The 24,169-nt window shown below is 35.7% G+C and overlaps 1 protein-coding gene across 30 annotated transcripts; it reads right to left on the bottom strand.

Annotated features, from left to right (window-relative positions):
• Positions 1 to 15,590: 15,590 nt before the first annotated feature.
• Positions 15,591 to 23,046, bottom strand: LOC123882826 (serine carboxypeptidase-like 45). 30 transcript variants are annotated; one of them, XM_045931451.1, is made up of 16 exons: positions 22,532 to 23,032; positions 21,535 to 21,613; positions 21,260 to 21,329; positions 20,507 to 20,570; positions 20,138 to 20,220; positions 19,355 to 19,660; positions 18,524 to 18,628; positions 18,241 to 18,336; positions 17,752 to 17,844; positions 17,605 to 17,675; positions 17,320 to 17,517; positions 17,164 to 17,229; positions 16,964 to 17,088; positions 16,394 to 16,486; positions 16,186 to 16,303; positions 15,591 to 16,059 (listed from the first exon to the last, which is right to left on the bottom strand). In XM_045931451.1, exons 6-16 carry the CDS (start codon positions 19,617 to 19,619, stop codon positions 15,910 to 15,912), a joined length of 1,380 nt encoding a protein of 459 aa, XP_045787407.1. In that variant the 5' UTR covers positions 19,620 to 19,660; positions 20,138 to 20,220; positions 20,507 to 20,570; positions 21,260 to 21,329; positions 21,535 to 21,613; positions 22,532 to 23,032; the 3' UTR covers positions 15,591 to 15,909. The 30 variants fall into 30 exon arrangements, with proteins under 30 accessions (XP_045787407.1, XP_045787396.1, XP_045787397.1 ...); XM_045931440.1 differs by having other exon boundaries at positions 21,535 to 21,819; positions 22,532 to 23,022; XM_045931441.1 differs by having other exon boundaries at positions 19,355 to 19,657; positions 21,535 to 21,819; positions 22,532 to 23,015.
• Positions 23,047 to 24,169: the final 1,123 nt, after the last annotated feature.

Raw genomic sequence — 24,169 nt, 5'->3', positions numbered from 1 at the left:
AAGGGAAAGGAAAAGCTGTTGAGAAGAAGAAAACTCCAAAAGTAAGTGATGCTATCACTCCATCTAGTAATAAATCTGAGAAAGGAACTTCTAAAAGGAGTAGAAGGGATTATAAATCTAAGTTTTCTCTTTCTATGTCTGATTTGGTTTTTGAATCAAATGTTAACACATCTGAGAAAGCAACTGAAGTAGAACCGCAAAACCCTAAACCTGTGTCTGAAGTTGTTGAAACAATTATTTCAACTGCTGGTAACCCTAGTCAAGAAAATTTGGGATCTGAAGCTGAAAAGAGAGATCTTAATTCTATGCCTGTTGACACTGAGATGGAAGACACTCCTACAGAGGTTGAAACAGAAACTGCTAATAAATCACCAACAATTGCTGAGATGGTGGCTGAAAAATCAACCTCTGGTGCTACTGAAGAAGTTGTCATGGAGGATGTTGAGTCATCCTTGAATGTGAATGAAGAAGTTGACACTGTTGAGGAAGAACCTGTGAAGGAAACTGCTGCTGAAAAAGATGTTGAGACAACTGTCACAACATCTGAGTCCACAGATGAAGAAACTGGAACTGCTGATGAGGGTACCTCTGATAATGAAGGGGACACTCAGTCTGAAGAAAGCAACCAGTCCATCCCTACAGATGAGCAAGAGGTTGAAGCTAACAAGCCTGCAGAAGCTGAGAAAGAAAAAGATGTAGTAGATGTTGATAATTATGAAACCACCAAGACTGCTGGAAGACCTAGTGGTGGTATAACAAAGAGATTGAGAAACTGTACAGGGAAGGCTGTGGCTGTAACACCCAAGCCCGTTATTTAATTAACTCTGCCTTTATAAAATCTTTTTCGAAAATACGCAGCGGAAAAATTGAAAATCTGATTTATAAAGCGCTGGTTTGAATATCACAAACTTCATTCAAAGATAATACTAATACATTTATCTAGTAAAATATTCGAATGAACTAAAAACAAAACCTCGCATCGAACGATGCGTTATTAGTTATACAAAACGGATACTTTTCAAATGAAAGCTTAAGACCAACAGAGTATACTAAGAGGACTACATGCATATACATATAAAAACCCCTTTTTCCCGTGTCTCAATCAGAGCAGAGCTTCACCATTGCACTCGGACGAGGCTATCACATAACCTGTCAACCTGGACCCCCAAAGGTCCAGCAATTAACACAAAGCAGAGAGTTAGAAAACATAAACATAAATATAAGTGAGAGTAGTATACTACACACTTCACACGCTATCATACATTTCTAACTCACGCACATACATCGTCAAATACGACTACCAATTAATCATTCATTTACAAACACACCAATCATATAGTTTCACGTCTTCCCGGACACTACCAAAGTGTTCATTTTATAGTTATGACGGACTCTACACTTGTTCATTTTATAGTCATGACGGACTCTACACTTGTTCATTTTATAGTCATGACGGACTCTACACTTGTTCATTTTATAGTCATGACGGACTCTACACTTGTTCATTTTATAGTCATGACGGACTCTGCTCACATACCAAGACATGGCAACAATCACAGTATTAAACAATTAGTAAATACCAAAGCTTAACACATACGGAAAACACATTACAATCCAATCAGATAATGTCACATAACAATTATCAAATACATGTGCATTTACCCTAATGCATCTAATGCCAATTATCCAATGTCATGTCATCCCTAGACACGACTAATGCATGTGGTACCCATTTACATTGTTCAGATTTCAGTCATGACGGACTGTTCAGATTATAGTCATGCACGGACTGTTCAGATTATAGTCATGCACGGACTGTTCAGATTATAGTCATGCACGGACTCTACATCAGTTTTACATCATGCAGGATGCTGGCCAACTTAGACCATCTCATTCAGTTTTACATCGTTGCTGGATGGTGTCAGTTTTAGATCATGCAGGATCATCATCAATACAGTTTAAAATCATGTCGGATCTCGGTTATCATCAACCATCTCACTCATAAAGAGGAGTCACACAGTTTTATATCATGTTTGGATATGGGTTCCAGATCTCGGATAACATGATCCCATCTTCGACCACTTTTCATAAACATAAACCATTTTCATCAATTATTGGAATTCACATGATTCCCATAACACAATTATTCATGAATGCATGATTACTTTTAAACACATCAAAGACATGACGCTATCTAGCTCGAAGCTATTCATTCACTGATGCGGAAACACAATTCCAACATCTAACACACTAGGATAACACAATATCCTATCACTCCAATCATAATTATTCACATGATAATTATCTGCATAACCATTTTTATACACATAAAGTTTCATTTACACTTATGTCATAAAACACACATCATTTCCTTAACATTGCAAATTAATGCTAAAACATCACATTGCTCACTTTAAGCTACAACTTATTGCATACACGTTTATTGATCATATAACGATTAACAATAAGTATTAACAGTATCAACATGTATCAACAATCATGTAAGGATACCCTTAAACCATGTTACAAGTGCCTAGTTACACTTATAAACATCAACAACAATTGCTGTCACAGAGGCCTTCGCTAAGCGAAGCCTTAGCGAGACTTGGCGAACCTCACCAGGAAGTCACCTGCTCATGGCGAGCTTTGGCGAGCTTCAGCGAACATGTTCGCTACAGCGAACTCCTGGTCGCTTAGCGAACCACACCAGAACAGAATATCTGTTCTTGAGTTATCTAAGGCGGTTTAACCTCAAATCAACTCAAAAATCCATCTAGACATGTTATAAATTCTTATAAACAGCTAATTCAAGCATATATAGTATCAAGGAACATTAATCATCCCTTCTAAACATCCAAATACATCAAACAATCAAAATCATGTCAATTTCTTGCACTTTAAGCAAGTTTATCAAAACATGCAAATCATTGATCAAACATCTACATATTCCCATTTTCAACTCCCCAAAGTTGTTTACCTCATCTACCATGAGTTCACTACACATGTTAGGATCAAAAGAATCCATTTTCTATTAAGAAAATCACCCACAAAACCCACAAGAAAATAGAGTGGAAAGAGTTTGGGAATGGAGGAATCGACATCCTCCCCTCTTTCGAATCACTCACGAATATGTAATCTAACTCTCGTACCTTAGCTCGACGAATCCACAAGCTTGCTCTTCTCTTTCTCTCCCACGAGCTCTTCCTCTCCCTCATGAGCTCCTTGCCCTAGCTAAGCTCTTGAACTTCTCATGGAATTGTAACTTATGAGACTATTCACCCAAACTTATGCTACTTATAGCTCTCTCCATTCTCATGGATCCAAGCCCACTTGGCTTAGGCCCAATGCCTATTCCACGCCCAAAGGCCCAAACAACATAACTTCTCGCTCATTAACTTACGTTCTCGCTAAATGATTATTCGCCGCTTAATAATTTAATTATAAATCACGCCCTCGCGTAATAAAATAATTAAATAACGAATACTAAATTTTGGGTCGTTACAACTCTACCCCCCTTAAAAGATTTTCGCCCTCGAAAATTACCCGACTCAAACACAACTCCGGATAAACTCCCTCATCCGACTTTCTAATTCCCAACTTGCATTCTAACCAACGGGTTTCTAGTCATAATACCTTAACCGATACGGTCTCTTACACAAACTCCGATTCAAATTCACACTTCTTCCGGATTCGTACCAACACAACATACAAACTCTAAACCAAACCAAGTTTGACAAAATCAGTCAATCCCAATCGACACAATCTCGTCTACTCATCAACAATAGATCAAGGACAGCTAATCCCTTGATTTGTCGATAGATAGTCAACAATCGTGATGATGGCATAAACCATTCTCATCAAACTACTTAAAACTTTCTCTTAACATCTTACGGTACTCACAGCACCACTCCAAAACAAAACCACTTAACCCAAAATACTCCGAAAGACCCTTCCGTTGCATACTTCACAACTTTTCAAACTCCATAAGTTTCTTGACTGCGTCGAATCTCACTCCAACCATTCATTCGGTAGCACAACTTCTACGCTCATCTGCTGTCTAACTTCTCAAAGTTCTTAACACATTCCAAAAATATATTATCCAACCGTCAAATTCTTTTTCCTTGCAATTCCCCAAATCATTGCGTCGAACATTCAACATAACTGTTTTATTTTCCAAATAATCTCTTATCCGATTTCTGACTTCCTTAACATGACCTTCCCGATATCATTTCCCGTCGAAATATTCTTATCCAAAATATTACCTTAAGTCACTCGTCGACTCACTATCATTTCATCGTCCATGATGAAGATATCCAAAATATTTATTTCCTTCCCACATGGTATTACTATACTATTCCCATAGATACGATGTGTCCGACATCTCTAATCTCCACCGACTTTTCCATTTCATAGTTAACTTTTTCCAATTGCTACAAAACATCATTTGACACTTACTTTGAGCATTGCTTCCAAATTCTTAATACACATTTTCCAAACACAACAATCACTTATGTGTGAGATAGTCCTTTCCGCAAATTCTTACTTGACATAAGTCACTTTCTTACGTCTCTCTAATACTCGTGCTCGACACGTTTCCAAAGGCTAACTTTCTTATCCCCAAACATCCAAAGGTAACACTTCGCACTTAGCTTCTCAAATCCTTCCAAGAAATGACTACTCGGTTCAAACATACTCAACCTTTATAAATCCTTCCTAGGCTCTTCTTGATCACCTAGTAATTCTGTATTTAATCTCAGCTACTATCAAAAGTTGATTTCCAAACAACCATGATCTCCGTCTTGTTGATTCCAACACAACTCTCATCAGATTCCTCTGAAAACTTTTCATCAACAAAGCTTCCATCTTTATCACTCTTCCTCCTCTTTGAGGATGAACCATCAAGTGAAAGACAACCAAACAATGGAACATTCTTGCTACGAGTTCCGCTAGAAACACCACCAGTCCCACTTATCGTAATCGGGTTTTCAGTTCCCTAACCACACCTTCCATCCTTGACATCAATCTCCCACTTAACTTAACCCTCAAGGTACCCACCATTCGCATACTCGTCGTATGATCATCACTAGGTTTTCTTACCCTCGACGCACACGTCTTCTCCGTTTCCCAGCAACGGTGTTCACTTAACATTCAATCTGCTCCATCGTTCCCCAATGGCCACATTCTCCCTACGGCTAAACAACTTCATTCCGACTCACTCCGAAATGATCATCTGATACTTCCTCCAAAGTATTCTCCAAATAAGAACTCCACATCGAACAACGCTACTCAATCTTAAACAATCCACTTCAAGAACATCTCTATTCGTCCTTACTCCTCGCGTTCGAAACATCTTGGAGAGACAAAATCTTCTCCCCCACTTATCTCCAACCCACCTTTATACTTCCACTAGAACATCCGGTGTAAGCACCTAACCGTCCTATCGATTCCAAATCTATTCCTCCCAAGAGAAATCTAATACCGACAGCATTCACATGCATGTCGTATGCAAAGGGTAAACATAAGGTAAGATATCTAAACATCTACTCAAAACCCCGGTGCAGTCCTCTTGACATACACACCACTACAAAATACATAAACACACTATTCCCATCTATGCTAATGTAACAACCTACGTAACAACTAGCATACATAATTACTACCACATGTCTATACATATATTTATAACTAAACTATATGTAAGACAATGAAACATCCATGTACACAAGACATCGAGTCAAGTACATGCATTACATTTCGTTTGTTCGCATACTTACAACATCTACTCAAACATGTATAAAACATAGCATGTTCTCAAACAAGTTCTCATCATGAGAATACATTCACATAGTTCAATTAAAGAACCACACTAAGTACTAGTAATCAATCTACCACATGTTATAAACAAACATATAACAACACACATTAGGATATACTTACATCCTACTCCTTTCTCACTCTAGTGAAAAATTCATTTTCACTTACTCAAAAGAAAATAATCTTATGTTTTCAACAAAATCTTCATCACATGCAGTTTTACATCATGCTGGATCATCAACTGTTAGCAATAAGCATCTACAAACCAAAAGTTCAAACCACACAAATTTTTAAAACTTTAAGCATAAAAATACTCAACCACTACTTGACTTGATAACTTATAACAATGATAAGTATCAATCGCATCAAGTACACACAACAAGAAAAGACAGACACAACTGGCACACACGCTCACTCGATCTGACTGCACAGAACGGCTCTGATTGACACATAACCTCACAGTCCGAAGACAACTGCTCTGATACCACTTTGTAACACCCAAACCCGTTATTTAATTAACTCTGCCTTTATAAAATCTTTTTCGAAAATACGCAGCGGAAAAATTGAAAATCTGATTTATAAAGCGCTGGTTTGAATATCACAAACTTCATTCAAAGATAATACTAATACATTTATCTAGTAAAATATTCGAATGAACTAAAAACAAAACCTCGCATCGAACGATGCGTTATTAGTTATACAAAACGGATACTTTTCAAATGAAAGCTTAAGACCAACAGAGTATACTAAGAGGACTACATGCATATACATATAAAAACCCCTTTTTCCCGTGTCTCAATCAGAGCAGAGCTTCACCATTGCACTCGGACGAGGCTATCACATAACCTGTCAACCTGGACCCCCAAAGGTCCAGCAATTAACACAAAGCAGAGAGTTAGAAAACATAAACATAAATATAAGTGAGAGTAGTATACTACACACTTCACACGCTATCATACATTTCTAACTCACGCACATACATCGTCAAATACGACTACCAATTAATCATTCATTTACAAACACACCAATCATATAGTTTCACGTCTTCCCGGACACTACCAAAGTGTTCATTTTATAGTTATGACGGACTCTACACTTGTTCATTTTATAGTCATGACGGACTCTACACTTGTTCATTTTATAGTCATGACGGACTCTACACTTGTTCATTTTATAGTCATGACGGACTCTACACTTGTTCATTTTATAGTCATGACGGACTCTGCTCACATACCAAGACATGGCAACAATCACAGTATTAAACAATTAGTAAATACCAAAGCTTAACACATACGGAAAACACATTACAATCCAATCAGATAATGTCACATAACAATTATCAAATACATGTGCATTTACCCTAATGCATCTAATGCCAATTATCCAATGTCATGTCATCCCTAGACACGACTAATGCATGTGGTACCCATTTACATTGTTCAGATTTCAGTCATGACGGACTGTTCAGATTATAGTCATGCACGGACTGTTCAGATTATAGTCATGCACGGACTGTTCAGATTATAGTCATGCACGGACTCTACATCAGTTTTACATCATGCAGGATGCTGGCCAACTTAGACCATCTCATTCAGTTTTACATCGTTGCTGGATGGTGTCAGTTTTAGATCATGCAGGATCATCATCAATACAGTTTAAAATCATGTCGGATCTCGGTTATCATCAACCATCTCACTCATAAAGAGGAGTCACACAGTTTTATATCATGTTTGGATATGGGTTCCAGATCTCGGATAACATGATCCCATCTTCGACCACTTTTCATAAACATAAACCATTTTCATCAATTATTGGAATTCACATGATTCCCATAACACAATTATTCATGAATGCATGATTACTTTTAAACACATCAAAGACATGACGCTATCTAGCTCGAAGCTATTCATTCACTGATGCGGAAACACAATTCCAACATCTAACACACTAGGATAACACAATATCCTATCACTCCAATCATAATTATTCACATGATAATTATCTGCATAACCATTTTTATACACATAAAGTTTCATTTACACTTATGTCATAAAACACACATCATTTCCTTAACATTGCAAATTAATGCTAAAACATCACATTGCTCACTTTAAGCTACAACTTATTGCATACACGTTTATTGATCATATAACGATTAACAATAAGTATTAACAGTATCAACATGTATCAACAATCATGTAAGGATACCCTTAAACCATGTTACAAGTGCCTAGTTACACTTATAAACATCAACAACAATTGCTGTCACAGAGGCCTTCGCTAAGCGAAGCCTTAGCGAGACTTGGCGAACCTCACCAGGAAGTCACCTGCTCATGGCGAGCTTTGGCGAGCTTCAGCGAACATGTTCGCTACAGCGAACTCCTGGTCGCTTAGCGAACCACACCAGAACAGAATATCTGTTCTTGAGTTATCTAAGGCGGTTTAACCTCAAATCAACTCAAAAATCCATCTAGACATGTTATAAATTCTTATAAACAGCTAATTCAAGCATATATAGTATCAAGGAACATTAATCATCCCTTCTAAACATCCAAATACATCAAACAATCAAAATCATGTCAATTTCTTGCACTTTAAGCAAGTTTATCAAAACATGCAAATCATTGATCAAACATCTACATATTCCCATTTTCAACTCCCCAAAGTTGTTTACCTCATCTACCATGAGTTCACTACACATGTTAGGATCAAAAGAATCCATTTTCTATTAAGAAAATCACCCACAAAACCCACAAGAAAATAGAGTGGAAAGAGTTTGGGAATGGAGGAATCGACATCCTCCCCTCTTTCGAATCACTCACGAATATGTAATCTAACTCTCGTACCTTAGCTCGACGAATCCACAAGCTTGCTCTTCTCTTTCTCTCCCACGAGCTCTTCCTCTCCCTCATGAGCTCCTTGCCCTAGCTAAGCTCTTGAACTTCTCATGGAATTGTAACTTATGAGACTATTCACCCAAACTTATGCTACTTATAGCTCTCTCCATTCTCATGGATCCAAGCCCACTTGGCTTAGGCCCAATGCCTATTCCACGCCCAAAGGCCCAAACAACATAACTTCTCGCTCATTAACTTACGTTCTCGCTAAATGATTATTCGCCGCTTAATAATTTAATTATAAATCACGCCCTCGCGTAATAAAATAATTAAATAACGAATACTAAATTTTGGGTCGTTACAGTGGCCACTGCAAGCAAGACTCCTGCACCAAGAGTAAAAACAAAAGGTGTTGGACCTATAAAAAGTTGGAGTAAGGTTCTCTCCCCTCCTGCCAAGAAGAAGGAGACACAGAAGAGAAAGAAGGAGTCATCCAGTGACTCAGATTATGATGCTGCTGAAGATGTTGCTAACATCTCATCTCCAAACCCTAAGAAGGCTACTGCAAAGAAGGTTCCTCAAGGTATTGAAGAAGCCCCATGTGATAACATTTCATTCCATCGTGCTGCCTTTGCACTGAGATGGGATTACATCTACCAGAGGAGGCTGGCTGTTGAAAGGGAATTGGGCAAAGATGCTCTAAAATGTCAAGACATCTTTGACTACATCAAGGAAGCTGGTCTGATGAAGACAGTCTGTGACTTCAGTCCCTGCTATGAGCTGCTGGTGAAAGAGTTTCTTGTAAACATCCCTGAAGAATGTGATAATCCACTGAGCAAGGACTACCACAAAGTTTTTGTCAGAGGTAAATGTATCAATTTTTCTCCTGTTGTGATCAATAATTACTTAGGAAGATCTGTAGAACCTAAGGCTGAATTAGAGGTTGCTAATGATGTTGTGAGTACTGAAATAACTGCTGGTAAGGTTAAGGTCTGGCCCACAAAGAAACTGATACCCACTAGTAAATTGAATGTCAAGTATGCCATCCTCAATAGGATAGGGTCAACTAATTGGGTACCAACTAAGCATGCAACCAATGTTGCAACCAACCTGGGTAGATTTATATATGCTGTAGGAACCAAGGTTGACTATGACTATGGGACCTTTATTTTTGATCAAACCATTAAGCATATTAGATCAACTGCTGTGAAGATGCCAATAGCATTTCCATCTTTGCTATGTGGAATTATCTTGGCCCAATATCCAGACATCAAGGTTGTGACTGACACACCAAAGAAGAGGGAATCTGGTTTTACTTTTCATCATAAGCTTTTTGGTAATCATAATGTTACTGATCATGTTGGGACATCTGCTGCTGGAGCTGGTGTTATGACCAAAAAGGAGATTATTGCTGGTTTAAAGGTTCAATGTCAGGACATTGATAAACAGCAGGCTGAGCTTGAGGACAGAAAGAAAATATTTCTGAAGATGATTGAAGGACTGGAAGCTGATGAGGTACCTGTCAAAGCTAGTGCAAATGTGGCTGCTACAGGTGATCAAAACAATGCTGATGAAGATGAAGGATATGATACTGCTACAGATGAGGATGAAGCCTCTGATAGCAGTGATGATGAATGATTTTGTAATCTTTTTTATGTTTTACTGTACTTTGTTATTTGGTTTGTGGGTGTTTTGTGCCCTGGATTTAGCACCTTCTGAGTGCATGGTCTGTACTTTGTTTAAATTCTGCACTTTGGATACTTTAGTTTCCTGTTTTGGCACATTTTGTGGCTAAAAAGGGGGAGTAGTACTTTGATTTGTTTGTTTCTGCTACATGTTGTTGTGTGATTTGTGATGACATGTTTTTAAGTAGCAGTAAACAAGTATTCAGGGGGAGTAAAAATTTTACCCTGATGATGCACAAGCTGATAAAGTCAGGGGGAGTTTGCTGCTGAATGGATGCTGCCCTGATTGGACGAACATGTGCTAGAAGATGTGCTCCCATATGTCACAACATCTGTGATGACATATGACATATGATATGATTAATCATTTGCTCTGATACCACGTTCTATTTTTGCTCGAGGCTATTTGATGATAACTCCGCTGCTGCTGCCTCTGATGCATATATTTTTCACCTATGTGAAATTTTGCTTAGATGATGCTCTAACATTCCTTCTTTTGTGTGACCATGGTGATTTGAAGGATTGCGCTTTTTAATCTCTCAAGGGTAATGGCCTGAAATTGTTTTAGCCAAAAATTACCAAAGGGGGAGATTGTTGGATATTTGAATTGGCTTAATTTTGCTAAAACAAATATACTAACAAGATGTTGGAAAACATGTTACAACATCATATTTATTCAAGGAAATCTCGCGCATTTATGAGAGCATCTGCTATATATGGAAATCCACTTAAAGAGCACGCTTAATGGAGATCTGATCTAATCAGGAGTTTTAAGGATAAGACAAACTTAATAAAATAGCTGGATGACTTATCCTATCATATAAAGTCCTTTGAACACTTTTGGAAAGTCTTGATACATCCTTAATGAAGATTGAAAAAGTATCAGATCACACTTTATGATTCTCAAGGAGCGTCTGAGCATTTGTGAAGAAAGAGGAGCGTGCTAGATCATTATATATACGAAGACCAAGCTCAAGACTAAGGATCTCATTGAAAAATATTAGTTCACATATTGAGTCTTTGTTGAGTCTTTTATTGTTTGATTGTAATTCTTGCTTGTGGATTCTATAACACGAGTTAAGAAGTAAGTTTATTATTTTAAGGTTACTCCTAAGCTTTGAAGTACGGAGTTTACCGTGTGTGATTCACTTGAAGCTTTTAAGCAAAAGTGAAGTGTTGTCTTGGCAAGTTGTCGCCACATCATTCTTAACATTGTATAATCAACACAGGTTGTGTTGTGTGAGTGGAAGTGAGATGGGATCTCATGTCTAGGAGTTCCTAGGCAGAAGTTGCATGAGTAGTGTCGAGGTTATAAGGCGTAAACCAGGGGTTTGCTGGAGGTCTTAGTTTAAGGCGTAAATCCTAGGGTTTGCTGGAGGTCTTAGTAACTAGAGCTATTAGTGGATTTCTTTCCTGGATTGGTATCCCCCAGAGTAGGCAGTTGGCTGAACTGGGTTAACAATTACTTGTGTCATTTATTTATTCTCTGTCAGTTTTTTTTTATATGTTATATAAGATGTGCCAACAATAGAAAACAACATTATTCACAAAGTAGTTGTTGGGACATCTTAGGCAACATTATTCTAGTGATACCAGAATTTCAATATTGATTCATTTTCTAATTTTAAAAAATAACGATTTTTTTTAATGATAACAATTATTTCACTTTTACACACATTAATTCACTATTAATTCAATATTAATGAAAGGCATATGTATTCCATTTCATTATAAAATATAAAATAATAATAAAAATAGTAGAATATAAAAAATAATAATAATTCCTTACAATAAAATAATAACAACAATAATAATAATTTCGAAATTTATTATAAAATATTTTAAAATCTATTATTATTTTAATTTATATTTGAAAAAAAAAGAACTTTTATAAAAAAACTTGCACGAAAATAATATATTAATTTCAAAATAAGGAAATTTTTAATCAAATATGAATTGTTTATAAAATATATTAATTTAATTATTAATTATTGTAATAATAGCATTGAATATCAAATGCATGAGGATTGAGAATGAATGAGAAGAGCAGAGAGAAAGACAAGTAACCTTGACTTTATTCATATTATAGATAAAAGATGTCATTATTACAACTGTCTTACATTTACATTGACTCACTCTTCAATTTGAATGGAAGCTAGCCGAAGCAAAAGTAATCAATGCAAAAAAAAAAATCATACCAATAAAATTTTATACATACCAATAAAAAAAAGTGCAAAGACACAATTATAAAACCCAGTTCTGGCGAGGAACTTCTCCACCTTCAACCTTCGTTGGTTTACGCTGGATCTTAAAGACTCTAAAAAATAGTGGGAGGCTAGGATGTACGTTTCGATACGCACACAGGTGCTCAAAAGCTAAGATAAACGCCCATGAATTTGGATGGAGTTGAGAGGGAGCTACCCGTAGAGTTTGGAGAACGCCGATCACAAGAGGGTTGAACGGTAAACGAAACCCCAGCTCCTTAAAGACGAATTCGTACATAGCAAAACCGTGCTTGTCAAAGGAGGAGCACACTCTCTGACCCTCGTCGGACATGTACGTCAACCAATTTACACGGTCATTTCTCCTTCTCTGCTCGACAATCGTATGCAATTTTGGATTGTCGGGGGAAAGCACATAGGTTATTCCTCGGGGTTCTGGACCGACCTAGTCCAAATCGGGATCCGTAATTGTGTCGACCATCTTATACTTCTCGGCCCCCTGGATCTCCACCACCTCTTCGGTATCTGACATATTAAAACCTGAAAATGCAGTGAAAACAAAGTGAATTCGACAATTAATCAAATCCACTCTTTCACCACAATTCAAGTCAGAGGGCGCAAGATAGGGCGAGGACGCTGTCCCCGACCAAAGCCCTTATCAAACAGCAAGCATAAAAATGAGGAGGATAAACGAACAACAAACAAAACGAGGAGAAACTCCTCCCCGTCACGAATTTTTACAACAAAATTTGTTCCTAAAATTTTTCTAAGTTAAAAACGGGGACAAGCTCCCCGTCAGGAAGTTTTACATCAAAATTTCGTTCCTAAATTTTTTCTAAGTAAAAAATGGGGACAATCTCCCTATCACGAAATTTTACATCAAAATTTCGTTCCTAAATTTTTTCTAAGTAAAAAATGGGGACAAGCTCCCTGTCACAAAATTTTTACGAGCAGGCACTAAGATTTCTAGAAATTCATCCTAAATCTACGTAGTGCTCGTGAAATTCATCATGTTCATCTAATAGTTCGTCAGATTCATGAATGTTCTTTGTCCAAAGCCCAGAAAAACAACTAAACTGGGCAAAAACAGTAAAAAACCAGATCTAAACCTGCAATTTCAAGAAGAAATTCGAAGATTACCTTGATGTTGGAAGAAAATCGAAGGAATAGGATGTGACACTTGAACAAGAACTCCAGAGATTAACAGCAACAGTAAAACGAAGAGAGAGAGTGATAAGTGAAAAATGGATTCACTCCTCTCTATTTAAAGAGATCAAAAGCCTTGGCAACGAGAAGGCGCTTTAATCCAACGGTTCACACACCCCCTCATAAAACAAAAAGCAGTAAATGCACCTTTTCACATCCCCAATACAAATTTCTCCTCGTCGATAAGTTACGAGCACAAATTCCTAAAAAGAAATAATATCTAACGAGCACGTGCTCGCACAAAACGTAACGTTTCACAAAATTCCTCCTCGTGAATTACTTACGAACAATAAATCCCACTTCCTCGTAATAACCTCCTCGTAAACATCATGAGGAGCACACAAACTTTTACGAGCACATCCTCATAAACATACACCAAATGCTTGCTACGAGCAAGGTTTGAACGAGCATCTCCTCATGAACAAAAAGTAACAGAGGTAACGAGGACATCTCTCTTCGGCATTGGACTTGAATCTAAAAGTCATTACTCCTATGCCTAGGAGCAACAACTTGGGGTGCTCCTGTTCTGGACTAGACTAGAACTAGTCCACTTCATACCCCCTAAGTCCATAATGGCTTGCCCCACCACATCCATGTCAGCAGAACATGGTGGAACCTCACCACCAAGATAGGGGCAGATCCCTGCTTCACCCACTATCTAAGGGTAATATCTTGGCAGTCCATCTTATTGGGCCTAACCTGATCCAACCCAATAAAAGGACCTTTGGCCCAGAGTTGGGGGCTATATAAGCTCTCCTATACAGGAGAGCTAGGTAACACTATTCATTCACTCAATTACTTTCTCACTCTTGTATCTCTCTTGCTTTCATTCCCTCTCTAACTTTGGCATCGGAGCACCTGCAGGTACACCCCCCCCCCCCCCCCCCCCCCCCCCCCCCCCCCCCCCCCCCCCCCCCCCCCCCTCTGTGGATCAGCTGCTCGACCCGCCGTCAACTACCTGCTCAACGGACTGCTAGCTGGCCATCCACCTGATCTGATCAACAGTTAAGATCAAAGGTCATTAATAAATTTTGCTATTTCAAAAAAAAAAGTTTCCTTGAATTGAAAGTTATATCCTATTGTTCATTAGTCCTTGACTCCTTGTGGATTTGATACTCTTTTTATTACGACTACATACTCATGCACTTGCGAGCGTGTCAAGAATCAAGAGGGCTTGATCATTGGATTTGATTACGGTTTAGAGAACATATGTCAAGGAAGAATTGAAGATCGCAATCAAGGATCAATGGAAATTGAAGAATGAGGATTGAAATCGGGATCTTGTTGAAGATCATTGGAAAGTGAAGAGTTTCGACATCGATTGGAGTGTGGCTTGCAATTGTTGTGTATCGTTCTCTTACTTTCTTTGTATACTTTTGTATCAACAATATTTTGAGAAAAATAACGAGGACGAAGAAAATCCAGAACTCCCTAATCAATTGCTTTACTTTCTTTATCACATTTTAATTGTTATTAATTTGCGTTGAAATTGTATCAAACTCGTCATACGCATTGTCTTTCTTTTCAATATGTTCGGTGATAGACGTTTGGTCTAGGAACCACTTATGTATCACAAAATCACAATTTTTTAAAAAAAACTTCAAAGTTCTTGGAAATAACTCCTTCAAATGTACGGTGCCAATCCATTGGTCACACCTGAAACTTACCTCAATTTCCTCCCAACACTCTTACTACTAAATACAATTTGTAGTAGATCATTTTGATATGTAAAGAAGCACAATCAACCAAACACAAAATCCCAAAAAGATACACAGGCTCAGAGCCAAAGACTCGTGAGTTAACAAAAACTGATTAATACTAGTAAGTTAACAAAAACTCCAACACTTTATAATAATAAAAGCATTTATAGTAGTAATAATTAACACACTCCTTTTAACTGATTATCAATAAGTTAACACAAAGTCATGCATGGTGAAATTATTCTAACACCAACAAACTGATTAATACTAATAAGTTAACACAAATTCTTTTTTTTTTGGTACATGTAACACAAATTCTATCAATTGATTATATACCAACGAACACAAGATATGTAGCATCTGGAAACATACTATCAGAGGTCATTCTTTTCGTGATTCGATCGATCGCCTCCATCATGCTTTATAAAAATTAACATATTGCCTTTCAATGATTATTTGGAAGTGGTTTTCCTTCCAAAAAGGCTTTAAACAACACCAACGAACTCTCAGGTTGAGTAGCTGGAGCTGCACCACCTGCCCCCCTTACGGTTGCAAATGTAAGGATATCCCCATATACTTGATTCCATCCAGCAACCTAAACAATCAAATATCAAAAGAAATTAGTTTTAAAGGTAGCACTGAAAATATAGTAAAGGTTCTGTTTGGCCACCAAAAGAGCACATAAATAAAGATCTTATTATACATTACAAATAATATTTACCCGTTTCCCCACAAACCATGTTCTATAGGGCTGTGATGTCTTGAATCCGATCTCCTCGGCTAATCGATTTACTAGAGATCGTGTCCCCATAAATGGTACCACTGAATCTTGATCTCCACTGTAGAGGAAAATAGCTTTGTTAATTAAAAGTATATGACATTGATTGATGTGAATAAGTAACTAAAATGTTGGAGGTGAAAAAACTTACCTATACACCATTACTCTTACACCTGATCTAACAAGTGACCCGAGAAGAGATATAGTTGGGATATCCAAATTTTGCACGTCATATGTTAAAAAACTATAACAGAAGGAAGGAAGGAAAATTAGCACTCAATACAAAACTTGGACAAAACAATCAATTGATTGTCAAAACTGAAAGGATGGAATAGAAACAAGTACAACGAAATTAATGTTCCATTATAGAGAAAACAAATACTAAACTGAAATTTAATCACATTTTATTCTTCTCAATATCATCCATTTATTTTGCAACTGAATCACATTTTGTTTGGTGATTGTGAACCACCCATTATATTTTGATGTTACTGAAAAGTGAAAACCAAACTAAGCAAAAGACCCATAGAACCAGCGGCCAAAGACAAGCATTAAAACCAAAACTAAACAATCACACCCTTAACAATACAAAAAAACGTAACTCTATGACTCAAACAAAACAGAAAAGGCAGAGACAAACAACACCAGAAACAGCAGCATAAGAAAATAAAACCGAAATAGCAGCAGACACAGCCTGAGAACAAAAAATCAGCAACCGTACCCGGAGCAGGAAGACCATTTGTTGATACCAACGAGTACGGCGTGAAGTGCTTTATGGACATCCTTCCTATTCAAATAGGTGTGTGTTTCACGTTCCACACAAGCATCCCTCTTTTGTTCCCCTTGCTAAACCAGAGATGAAAGCAAGCATAAGAAAATGAACACAAAATAAAAGAGAAAGAATGGATGAAGTGTATATACCAGTTGTTGTTTTGTCTGAGAGCAAATATCATCCCTGATGTAAGAATAATCGACAACAGCACCAATCTGTCCATGAAGTGTGGGAAAGGTTTTAAAGGGTTCTAGGTCGTAAAAAATATAAATACCAATAATATATATATATATATATATAATTACCTCCTTTGCCACTTGAATAGCCACTTTACGACAGATGTTGCTCTCAGTTGTCAGATTTCGATATTCCCTACTGATCTGGGAATAATTGCAAAGTTTCAGCAACATCCCATATGTTTTATCAGAAATCAACCCATGAGCCCATAAAAAATCTGTTTTGGAATTGGTATCTGTGTTGAATTCTAGGTGAGGATTGCCTATCTGCAAATATAAATATGGGAGCCAGTGAAATTCTTTTGAAATATATACTATATATATATATATAACCAGGTTTATATTCGTACTCACTGCAATCCCTTTAAGATTGATCTTGGTTTTGCCTTGGAGAATGAGGTGTGCAAGTTGTGGAGCAAAGTGACCTGAACAAAAGCATACACTGCATTAATTAGCACAACCTTAAATGAAAATATTAATCGTTTATCACTAAGATACTACCTGCATAGTCCTCCCCTGTGATAAAGAAGTCATTGTCCTTGTATTGTGGGAATTTGGTGAACCAACCACGAAGAAATACAAGGTTATCACGTGCTGTATAACATAGAGCTGGTATCAGGTCATTAGAAAATAATCAAATTTCAAAAACTAAAGTAAAAGTGCACTTAAGTTGATTTGGTTAAAATAGTGTTTTAAGTCAATGAACATATCTATCATGTTCTTTTCCTCTAAAGTTAGGTTAGTTTTAAATGTAATATTGTAAATTTCTTAACCTAACACAAATAATTTTTATCACTTCCATTTAATCAGAAGTGCTTATTAACAAAAATAACATACTTAATCAAAAAACTAAGTTTTGGATTCAAAATTAATTGAAAATTATACAACCAAAAAAGAACATTACTGACATGGTTTAAATTCAACTTGTTAACAATAATCATGATTCGCATGTTATTTTGCCGAAAAGAAAAAAAAAAGAGTAAGAAAGACCTGTCAGTTCATCGTTCAGCAAATCATAAAAGGATTTGTTGGTGGAGTAGGAGAAACCAACACTGGCCGGAGAGTCCAAATACAGCATGTTTGCCGCTGCAATAAGTAAAAATGTTTAGATTTCCCTAAATAATCAATCAGAGGTGTTGGCGGAATAAGAAAAGCCAACACCTACAGGGGATTCCAAATACAGCATATTGGCCACTGCGCAACAATGTAGAAATTTAATTTCTAGTATAAGCAAAATTGAACGAACATGCAACAGAAATTGGGTCGAGGTTACCTCGGTTCCAGCTGTACTGATTTTTTACTAGACCACCCTTTCTGGTGGGCTGGAAAGGACCATGCTCAGTAAATGCTCCTTGACCAATAGAAGAACAACCAGGTCCTATGAAATCCAAAGAAAAAAACATGATCAGAGGTATTTGTTTACAAAATTAAATTAAATTAATATACTAATTTCAAAAACAGTAAACTAATTTCATGCTTCCATTGTCATTTCAATCTCATTAAAGTTCCATTGTCATTTCAATCTCATTAAAGCATTCCTTTAGAAGGATGCAAAGTATAAAAAACCCATCAGACACTATATGAAATTGATAGACAAATAAACACACTATGAAATGGATAGACAAATTAAATGTTAAAAGGATGCAAAGTCATCGTTATATATGGGCTTGGTCAAAAACACCGGTTGACACTTTTGATAAAACTGCAATGATAATCCCTCACCTCAACTGGATGAAACAATATTGAGACATCAATAATATCAAAATATGAGAAAGTCATTGAACAATACAGAATCAATAATATCAATTAATGTACAAAAAGTACATTAAATTGAGGAAAACAAAAACCAAAGCTCCACAAAGGAAAACAGGAGCTAAGAAAATACAATAAGAACCATCAACATACTAAAAACCAAAACACAACATGCTAAAAGCCTAACAAGCAAGGCCAAAACACCTTGACCAGATTAACCAAACTTCTAAGGTTATCAACTTAGGAAAATAAGCCAAAAGCTATGAAGAGCCAACTACAAATGTAGGAAAATAGCCAAAGAAATACTGAAAAGGCCAGGATGAAAAAATATGAGAAAGTTGTTAAACAATACCTCCATTTAACCATAGGACTACAGGTTTTGATACAGGATCAACCTCAGATTCTACAAAATAGTAGAAGAGGTTCCTTTGGTTGATTTCATCAACAGTAATGTAGCCAGCAAACTGTTGGAAGTCAACCTCCGGCTGATCAGGTAAATGGATCACCTTGTCAGCTTCGGAAATCAATACTCTGACTACTAAGTGTCGGCTCAAGAAATAAGCCAACACGATGAAAATAGATGTTCCAATTGAAAGGAACAAACCAAAGCGAATCATCGTCGTTCTTCTTCTTCTTCTTCTTCTTTCTTTTTCTTCTTCTTGATTGTTGAAATTCCATGAATTTGTCATTCATCATAATAACAAAGTGAAATTAATAATTAGTAGTGCACAAAACCTCCTTATTATTATGCAGTAGAACAAAAGAGCCAACAATAATCACTTAACAACTTAACAATCAAAAACTACTAATTATGCATCAACTCAAAACTACTAATTATGCAGTAGAAGAACAAAAGAGCCAACAATAATCAATTAACAATAAAAAACTACTAATTATGCAGTAACTCAAAACTACTAATTATGCATTAACTCAAAATCAAAAACTCAAAGCTTAAAATACACAATCTGAATCAGTCAAACAACTTAACAATCAAAACAACTTATTTATATAATCACTTAACAATCAAAACAACTTAACAATCACTAAAATCAAAACAGCTTAACAATCACTCATCATCATTCACCAGTCATCAAACAACAAGCTTAAAAATCAACATAAATCAAGATCTGCTTACCTGAAGCAAAAATCACGGAATCAAGCTGTCACGACCCAATTCCAATCGTGACCGGCGCACGAACTAATACTAGTCCGGCAAGCCTAATGACCGAATTTAACAAACAATAAATATATTATTTCCAAATGACTATTTACTTTAGAACAATTTTACTGAAATTTCGACAATGTCTCATCTGTATTTTCAATGTTTCCAAATCAGAATAAATCCTGTTTGCAGCATATACATCATTCAGTCAAAATTTTCAAAATATACATGTTTAAATTTATACATTTCAAAACAAGATATTCCTAGACTCAAAATAGCTGCAGATACTCGATCAACTCCAAATATACATATACAAAATAGTTGTTCATCAAGAAGGCCTACCAAAAGAGTGACATTGACAAATCTTTAACTCTGATAGAAGCTTTCTATTCAGTTGACTTTGAATCTGAAAAAAATATAAGATGAAGGAGTAAGTCACAAGGACTTAGTGAGAGATAACAACCATTACCAACTAGATGGGAAACACACAAAGGCACGAGCATTTGATTTTTAGAAAGCTTGTAATAATTATTGTGTAGCAGTAACTACATACTATAAATAATATTCGATCCAAATCATTATAGAGTTTGAAATTTGAAATAATAAAAAATATAGAAATCCAATCAAATAAAAAGAAGTCACAACGAGAGAATCGAGAGACGGCTCCATCTCGTTGATAGCCCTTTCCTCCTAAGAGTGGCCTTTCACTTAGGGGCGGCTCCATCTAACGGATAGCCCTTTTCTACTCGATATTATATAACTAGGTGCACCTAGACCGTTATCCTCGTTATCGGTTACTTGATCGAAATCATTATTCTCAAAACATATTTATCAAAATCCACGTTTCACAAGATATTGAAATTTATCTAAAAATACCACAATCAAACCTCATTTTCAATTCATTTGTTCAACAAGTCATGGATAAGTCCAAATAAAGTATAGTTAAATTTGATGACTTGGAAATTATATAACAATGACGAGAAAATGTTCAAAGGTTGTGTTCCCCAATTTTATAAATACTTTAACATAGAAAATAAGTAACATAAAATTGATAATAGTAGTTAAAATAAGTAGTAATGATCATCATCAACTCACAACTATGACGAATCAACTCCGTTCCTAGCAATGCCTTCCGGAATGACCACCGGAGCAATTTTCATCGAATCTGAACATCATACAACAATTTCAGCTCTCGTGAAAACTTATTTAAGATCACACTACCAATAGATAAAAGAATTAGACAAAACCCCCAATTTGTTAGAGTTAGAGTTTAAAGTGACTCATGAAAATCTAAGAGTTTACTACACACTAGTTCTGCTACTCATCCAAAATAGATATCATTTTTAAACTAGTGAATCATAAAATTTTACCTCAAAGAATATAAATGACCAACTTTCAAGAGATGGATATTCTTCTCCTTTCTTAGAGCAATAACCCTAACTCCAAAATCTTTACCCATGAACACTTTTAGACTAGGAGATAGCTTTGCTTATATGAGTAATTAACCATCAAGAGTGAAGAGAAGAGAAAAAGAATTATGGTGAATTGGAATCAGTGGCGATTCCAGTAATATTAGAGAGCCTAGGCAAAATTTTGGAGGGAATTTTATCAACCAAATTTCTAGATACAATAATATTTAAAAGACAAAGTTGTTTCTGCAATTCAAAAACATATTTAAATTACATTAGTACTTCTCTTTTTATGCAAAAGAAAATATTCTTCACAATATACACTTGTAGTATGCCTATTGTAAGGCTTGGTCAATTATGAAATCAACATAATATAATGTAATTTCCCCTAATGAAAGAAATCCATAACAAACAACTGTGAGAAAGAAACTGATATCTGATCAACGAGACTACATTTCAAACTGAATACAAATATCACAAGACTATCTTATTCTTATTTAATATTGTGTATAAGATCAAACTGAGATCAAGAATACAAGGTTTGTCATCAGCTTATAAAAGAAAGAAAGTGCTTCATCAACAAAGGTGATTTTGATCCATCAAAGTGAACACAACACAAATGTCCACAATTAAACAAAGTTTTAGTTGCAGTTACGATGACAATAATATCACAAAGTAGAAAATCACCAAGTTAGTTTACAACAAGAGGCATCATGAAATCAAATAGTTTTTAGAACAAAAACCCTTCATTCTCACTATTTTAGAACAAAAACACTATTGCAGAACCAACCAAAACTACTTATTTATATAACCAAAACAGCTTATTTATATAATCACTTAACAATCAAAACAGCTTAATAAATTTAAAATTCAAAACAACACCAAATCATCAAACAAAGATTCTAGATTGAGAAGGTTAGGTTGTTAAAAATTAATTGCAGTATGTTAGTTTGCTTACCTGAAACGAGACGAAGAGAAAGAGTGAGTGCGGTGCGGTGTGGTGCGGTGAGCTGAGCAGTGGTCGGCTGCGGCGGAAGATTGAACGGCGTTACGGCGAGGTGAGGGAGAGAGATTGAGAGCAGTGAGAGAGGGATTGAGAGCGGCGGCCAGTGGCGGTGGGTGAGAGAGGAACAGCGATTTTGAGAGAGAGGGATCGAGAAAGAGAAAGCAAAAACGTGAAACCGTGCGTGCTGTGCTTCTTTGAGTATTAATTTTGTTTTTTTTTCTTCTTCTTTTTGATTGAAATTCCATGAATTTGTGGTTCATCATAATAACACACACTGAATTGCACAAATAGAAACTATGCTTTAAACAACTTTAGCCTAAAACAGAAAAAACTGCACAACTATAGAAACTATGCTTTACAAAATGTTTTAAACAAGTTTAGTCTCAAAACAGAAAAATGGAATCCAACGAGTAGACACCAAAAAGAAGAAGAAGAGATCACTTATTTCACTTAAATGCAAACAAAGCCAACTGTCCCACACTATATAAAAAAGTTTCATTTTAAAAATGTACTAGTATAAGTTACCCGTGTTATCGTCCGTGTTAATGTTAGATCATTTTTTTTTTACACATGAAAAATATGGATTATTAAAATTTTAATATTTTGATTTTTTTAATTATTTGTAAAATTAATTTTATATTTAATGTAATAATTTTTTTTTTTTATATAAGCATGTAATAATTTATTTAAATATGATAAAAGATCCAAATTTTGGAGATTTTAAGGAGAAACTAGTATAACTTACCCGTGCTATCGCCCGGGTTAATGTTCTATGAAAAATATAGATCATTTTTTTTCACACATGAAAAATATGGATTATTAAAATTTTAATATTGTGATTTTTTTAATTATTTGTAAAATTAATTTTATATTTAATGTAATAGTTTATTTAAATATGATAAAAGATCCAAATTTTGGAGATTTTAAGGAGAAATGGCATAATGGAGAGTGATACTCCACTCCCCGTTCCAAACTCACATGTTCATATATTTGTTCTTTTATTTTCATAAAAAAAAGGTCATTATGCAAAAACTAATCTAACGGTTAATATACTTGTTCTTAATCGTCATCTCTCTCCTTTAGACATTTGTTTTCTTCAAGAGTATTTTATCTCATGTCCCCGTGTGAAAAAATTTCACATTTGAGAAGCAAAATGGGCTGATTTTAATATTATTTATTTAAAAGTAATGAACAGTAGAATTGTTTGTCATAAATATTTTTTTAATTGAATTTGAAGACCATAAAAATTATTATATCCAGCTGACAATTATACCTAATTAGTATATGCAGTTGGCAATCTTCCTTTCATAAAAAAAAATTTAAAAACAATTGCTTTGGTACAAAAATAATTTTTTTTTGACGAAATTGGTACAAAAATAATTATTAGAGTAAATTTATGATTTTCGGTCAACAAAAATAATGACTATATAATTGCTTGCTATATATAGCACTTCAAAAACAATTCCTTTTGTAATAATGCAAAAAAAAAATGAAAAATCATATAAAGCATTTAATTCATTTATGGCCAAAAATATGGGAGAAAAATGCATTTGGGAACACCATGTGTACAGAATCCTTCTATCAAACCCT

This window comes from Trifolium pratense, linkage group LG5, assembly GCF_020283565.1.
Source record: "Trifolium pratense cultivar HEN17-A07 linkage group LG5, ARS_RC_1.1, whole genome shotgun sequence".
Taxonomy (NCBI): Eukaryota; Viridiplantae; Streptophyta; class Magnoliopsida; order Fabales; family Fabaceae; genus Trifolium; species Trifolium pratense.
Note: the sequence above shows the minus strand (reverse complement) of the source record. Positions and strands in the feature narration are given on the sequence as shown.

Bases quoted from the DNA above. Each gene is read 5' to 3' on its own strand.
- LOC123882826 (XM_045931428.1), bottom strand. From the start codon at position 19,691: ATGACAAATTCATGGAATTTCAACAATCAAGAAGAAGAAAAAGAAAGA. The intron at 17,089-17,163 runs GTATATACACTT...TCTCTGGTTTAG, and splicing joins CTCAGACAAAACAACAACTG to CAAGGGGAACAAAAGAGGGA. The intron at 16,060-16,185 runs GTAAATATTATT...TTGATTGTTTAG, and splicing joins CATGGTTTGTGGGGAAACGG to GTTGCTGGATGGAATCAAGT.